Source organism: Haliotis rubra, unplaced genomic scaffold (assembly GCF_003918875.1).
Source record: "Haliotis rubra isolate DU_JTF1 unplaced genomic scaffold, ASM391887v1 Scf10, whole genome shotgun sequence".
In the NCBI taxonomy this organism is placed as follows: Eukaryota; Metazoa; Mollusca; class Gastropoda; order Lepetellida; family Haliotidae; genus Haliotis; species Haliotis rubra.
In genome coordinates, this window is record NW_025764892.1 from 4,369,703 (window position 1) to 4,375,702 (window position 6,000).

At 41.3% G+C, this 6,000-nt stretch overlaps 1 protein-coding gene across 1 annotated transcript; it reads right to left on the bottom strand.

The window, feature by feature from the left end:
* Window positions 1–1,141: 1,141 nt before the first annotated feature.
* Window positions 1,142–6,000, bottom strand: LOC124265194 (glyoxalase domain-containing protein 5-like). The gene is made up of 4 exons (XM_046700020.1): window positions 5,907–6,000; window positions 3,802–3,948; window positions 3,416–3,568; window positions 1,142–1,921 (listed from the first exon to the last, which is right to left on the bottom strand). The coding sequence occupies exons 1-4, from the start codon at window positions 5,922–5,924 to the stop codon at window positions 1,787–1,789; spliced, it is 453 nt and encodes a 150-aa protein (XP_046555976.1). The 5' UTR covers window positions 5,925–6,000; the 3' UTR covers window positions 1,142–1,786.

Here is a 6,000-nt window from a genome sequence, read left to right on the forward strand (position 1 = left end):
GTATCCAATGGTTGTCCCAAGAGCTGGTTAACTTGGATCGGGTGGTTACCATGGTAACCTGGCTAATCGCGTGATACCATGTCCCGATGGCAGGTTGTTCATGCCGTCAGCCACTTGTTTGAATGCGGAATGTAGAGAATGAAGGACTCACAGACAAACAACATGACACGAGGGGTCATTGTAGTGATTTCGTGGTACTCTACATATCACAGTTGAAATGTGTTAGAATTGGGTTTTGGTTGGTAAGTTCTTTGGAGATATCATGTGTTGAAGTAGTATCACACCTCGTCGTTTTAGCCACCGAAATCACAATAAACATCACTACCCGAACACATATATGTGTCTGTCAAACAATCTCATTCAAATATGATATATTGCTCCAATACATGTTAAATGTTGAGAGGTATCACATCGGAGTTAAAAATTTGATTTTATTATTATCAGCTTACTTAGTTCATCCCTAAGGAGGGCGGTGAGATAGCCTAGTGGTTATATCGTTCGCGACCAGCGTTCGATTCCCCACATGGGTACAATGTGAGAAGCCCATTTCTGGTGTCTCCCGACGTGATATTGCTGGAATATTGCTAAAAGCGGCGTAAAACCAAACTCACTCTCTCATCCCTAAGGATGCTTTCCAAACTGAAAAAGAAGAGTCCACAAGTCACGTTTGATATGGGGATACATTTATTCTCTTGATCTCTTCTCTCAGAAATATTACCTACATCCATGAGAGCATCTTCAAGTCTACATGTTGGCCCCTTGGTTCCTCGTAGAATGTACGTTAAACCTCTGCATACATGGTATATACAATAACAATTGACAAGGGTACAAAATGGCACATACATTAAAGATAAACAATTTCCTGCCAATCAAAAGCTTTGCACAGACAGTGAAAATGCTACCGTTATAAGGCAAGAAGTAGCACGCAGTCAGTGGCGCGTTATGATGAAATCATTAACGTGCAAACTGTGAAACTTGGCTGCGTGTAGACATCCCTAAGTAGAAAATGGACTTTTCTATGCGTAAAGAATTGACTGTTCTATGGAAAAAGAATGGACTGTTCTATGCGTAAAGAATGGACTGTTCTATGCGTAAAGAATGGACTGTTCTATGCATAAAGAATGGACTTTTCTATGCGTAAAGAATGGACTGTTCCATGCGTAAAGAATGGACTGTTCTGTGCGTAAAGAATGGACTGTTCTATGCATCTCATTACACAACCATGATACAGAAACTATGTTTTCCTTACGATACAGTGTTGATCTACAAGTTCTCCCTACGTGCCTGTACAACGACATACTGCCGGTCCACAATAAGACTAAAGGTAAATATCTACCACCCATGTTAAATTGTTGCATATCACATACCGATGCTTACATCAATATACTACATTTAGCATAATAGTAGTATGCATGTTTCAGTTAAGTCAATACGTATCAACTGTAGACTGTTAGCATTGAGTGGTTTAAGTGACCGCTGTTAGATTTAACTAATAACACTGAAATGCAAGAAAACCGTTTTAATAAACTTTCAGAGACAACGATTCCTTTGAGATGCTGAAAAACTTATACGTACACAATCTTGTTAATAAGAACACATTCACAGTCACACTACAAACATTTGTAGATCTAACAAACCGATAACAAATGAAGATCTGTTTCATTCAATACTGCTTATTTCTTTGGTTCAACACGATTAAAATCAATCGGAAAGGCACCTTGTATATATCTTAAGCACGTCACCATGGTAACAGCAATAACAGCATCCCATGTTATTGACACCTGCTTTATGATTTGATATTGTCGGGATAGTTGGACACTTCGATCAGGTTGTCATCCGGGTCTCGGAAGTAGAACGAGGTGATTGGTCCAATGGCGCCATTCCTCTGTACCGGCCCCTCCATGATAGTGACGTTGCAGTTCTAAAATTCAAGTGACTGATTGAGATGCCATGTAAGACTGCTGATCGTCAATGGGACTAAAGCCAAAGTAGCGCAGGTTTTGGAGCTGAGAAACCAAGGATCCTATTCCGAGTCTGTTCGCAACGCTTTGGTCAAGTGGACAAATTCAAACACTCACTGTGTACTTCACAAGGATAACCAGCCGATATTGTGGAACCGCTTTGCAATAAACACTTATCATTTTGTTACACTCAATGACAAGATGATCCCCAAACTCATAATTTCAATTCCATGCATCGACATAAATATATTGCAGAAGCTGCATATAAACAAACGGTACCAAACAATGAAGTTGGGGCATATGTTTACCATGAAGAGCCACACACATTGTAACCAATCAGCTCAACCAAACTGATTACTTCTGTTCTTTATTTCATTTGGCACAAGTGATCATCTGTTGCATTTGGTGATTATCGTAGGACACTATATAGACGAACACGAATACACAATTCAATTTAGAAAGTGACCAAACGTAAGAAGAGTTTTATTTAGGATCACACTTGGGCTGAGTTGGTTCATGTACTGACTTTGTGTGCAGTTGCTTTGGTGCCTGACTCTAACAGGGTGTGCCTATCCAAACTTCAGGAGCATAGGATGGGCGATGCAAATGGAAAGTATGTCATCGGACAAATAGTCTGTGTTATCTACGGTAAAACAGATTACTTTGGTCACAAAATATGTAAACCAAGTGTATCGTTTTGTGGGTAGAGCTTGTGCACACTTCAATAGCCTAATCATACATGCATACGTAAGAAGCACACATCAACAAGCAAGGCTGCTCCTTATCAATCATAATTGTATTAAACTGCAGACAGTTCACTTTCGACCAGAAAAAATGGGAAAATAGTTCTATTCTGGTATTTTTTGCCTTAGTATTTAGTCCTATCCAGTACTGTTTTGTGATCATAATCAGTGTCCAAGTCCTTTCGCGTACTGTTTTGTTGTCATAATCAGTGTCCAAGTCTTTTCGCGTACTGTTTTGTTGTCATAATCGATGTTCAAGTCCTTTCTCGTACTGTTTGCTTGTCATAATCAATGTCCAAGTCCTTTCGTGTACTGTTTTGTTGTCATAATCAGTGTTCAAATCCTTTCGTGTACTGTTTTGTTGTCATAATCGATGTTCAAGTCCTTTCGTTTACTGTTTTTTTGTCATAATCGATGTTCAAGTCCTTTCGCGTACTGTTTTTTTGTCATAATCGATGTTCAAGTCCTTTCGCGTACTGTTTTCTTGTCATAATCGATGTCCAAGTCCTTTCGTGTACTGTTTTATTGTCATAATCAATGCCCAAGTCCTTTCGCGTACTGTTTTTTTTGTCATAATGGTTGTCCAAGTCCTTTCATGTACTGTTTTATTATCATAATCAGTGTCCAAGTCCTCTGAGTACTGTTCAAGTAATTTTACGTACTGTTTTATTTATGGCCAATGTTTGAGGTGCGTGAAGACTGCTATAGTACCTTCAGATGTTCCATGACCTGGTTCGGCTTCGTGTTGGTGATGAAACAGACATCAACCGACCCCGGAGTCGGGCAACTGGCCTTGGGATCAAGCTCCTTACCACGCTCGTGGAGGCCTATCTTAGAAAGGCCGAAAGTGAGCGCTTTACGACCCTGTAACAAAACGTTCATTTATCTTAGAGTACATCTTCCTTTGTTGATCTTACGCGTACTTAGTTCCGTATTCTGTTTTCACATTTAGCCTTAAGTTATGTTCTTTAATCTAAAGGAAAAACACAATTATCTTTAAAAGTACTTTACAACCTTAATCACTATCCTACAAATGTTTAGACCCTAAATGCGTTAATACCACCGAACACAGGTTGTCCAGTGTATGGAGCTCTTACTTTGATTATAGCGATCTCCATGCCAAGTACCCGATGGTAGAAGTCCACGGACTTGTTAATGTCGGCGACGGTGATGACGAAGTGGTCAACACGTTCAATCTTGAAACCGCTGACTGACCGCGGGGCAAATGTCGCAGCTGACCCATCCTGCAAGATGAATGTATTCTGAAAGTATCCCCATGTGTGCAATGAGTGAAGCCTATTCCTGATGTCCCCTCTGTGTTATTACAGGAGTATTGCTAAAAGCGGAGTAAAACCCAAGACACTCACTAGATCACGGTGTTATGGGTATCGTTGAGAGAAATCGTACCGAGGTCTTCGGCGTTGAAAGCGAACGCCTTAACCACTAGGCTACCCCACCGCTCCCGTGCTCAAGTGGGTAGAGCAGGCTGTATATTACCTAATACTTCGTGGCATTCGTTGATTATTACAGGACCCGACTGTATGCATATATTTGGGATCACACTTCCTTACATAGGTTGAGTGGGTTATATCGGATGGGATTCAACCCCAAAAGTACTGCAATTTGTACTACAGGTGCCCTGTAGACAAGATCTATGGTAAGCCAATGTTAAAGAAAGGGAGTTACGTCCTCATTGGACCCGTGAAGGTCCGGCTTAGAATGAACCTTCAGTAACCCATGCTTGTCGTAAGAGGCGACTAACGGGATCGGGTGGTCAGGCTCGCTGGCTTGGTTGACACATGTCATCGGTTCCCAATTTCGCAGATTGATGCTCATGCTGTTGATCACTGGATTGTGTGGTCCAGACTCGATTATTTACAGACCGCCGCCATATAGCTGGAATATTGCTGAGTGCGGCGTAAAACTAAACTCACTCACTCACTCACTCCGTCCTCATTGTATGTTATCATCCCTGTGACCTTACGAAATGTATCAAGCCCCCAACATTCGAAAATAAATTTGTTGTTCAGACTCTGACAATTGGTGTATCGTATCATGGATGATTGGATGCAGCTCGTAATCGAAGCCCGATGATCATAGCTCATGATTTGCCTGCTGTGACCAGATTTCCGGATTCAGAGTGAAGCGTCACATGACACTGGGGGGTTATTGGTGGTTGCGGTGATAAAATTGACTCTCTCACTTCCTGGCAGGAAGGCGGGCAATTTACAAACCACCAAGACTGCGGCATAAAACAGCATTTCTCCGCGTTCACATCCCATCACCAGCTTATAATATTGATGTAACCGGGGTCTTAAATACGCGCCCTCAGTTCCAGGAGCGATCTACGTGACTTGAATTATTCGCATCTCCTTTCTTGTGTATACTATTAACCTGACGACACATTAATAACTGACGCATAATATACAGTAGGTACTATCAGACATGGTACTTATCTTGTGATATCATAAAACTGTGAATGTCTGCTGCTGGTCTACAACCTTTATGTGGCATTGTATGTAAGAATGTAAACATCTGATAAGCGAACATCGGTAAATCACCTGTGAAGATCTGGGTTAGAATTCTTGGTTGACACATGTCATCGAATCCCAATTGCGTAGATCGATGCTCATGCTGTTTTCCTGGATTGTCTGGTCCAGACTCGATGATTTACAGACCGCCGCCATATAGCTGGAATATTGCTGAGCGCGGCGTAAAACTAAACTCACTCACACACAGTCACTCACATCGGTAAATCAACCGGTGCATATTGTGTCATAATCTCATTATTACACACATTCAAGCGTTATACATACAGTGGCAATAACTGAAGCTACATATTTAGTCAACCGCATCACGGTCGTAATCATATCACCAACAATACTTTTTTTTTACCTACTTAGTTTTGATAAAATATCCGTCGCGTCGTTACAGCTGAGTCATCCCATGTATTAAGCTATATGTACATTGTTCCCAGGACTGCAAGCATTAACTGACAATTTTGAAGCACAGCTTGTCACAATGAATGTTGGTAAGATGCATACATACAGTGCCAGTCGGTCACTATCACACAGCTTACGACCAATGGTAGTGTTACATATTACAATTAACTATAGCATAAAGTCCGAGACAACGTTTCCATGGGTATTTCATAAGAATATGACCTCCAGCAGTCTGACATAACTGAACGAACTGAACATACCTGTACGCTTGTTGTCATTATGATGCCGAGATCTATGTACTTCCACCTGCACTGTTCCAGGGAGACTATATAAGGGGGAGTGGCCACTCCTCGG

Coding starts and splice junctions, on each gene's coding strand:
- LOC124265194 (XM_046700020.1), bottom strand. Junction 3,569..3,801: donor TGGAGATCGCTATAATCAAA/GTAAGAGCTCCA, acceptor GTTTTGTTACAG/GGTCGTAAAGCGCTCACTTT. Junction 1,922..3,415: donor AGGTCATGGAACATCTGAAG/GTACTATAGCAG, acceptor CTTGAATTTTAG/AACTGCAACGTCACTATCAT.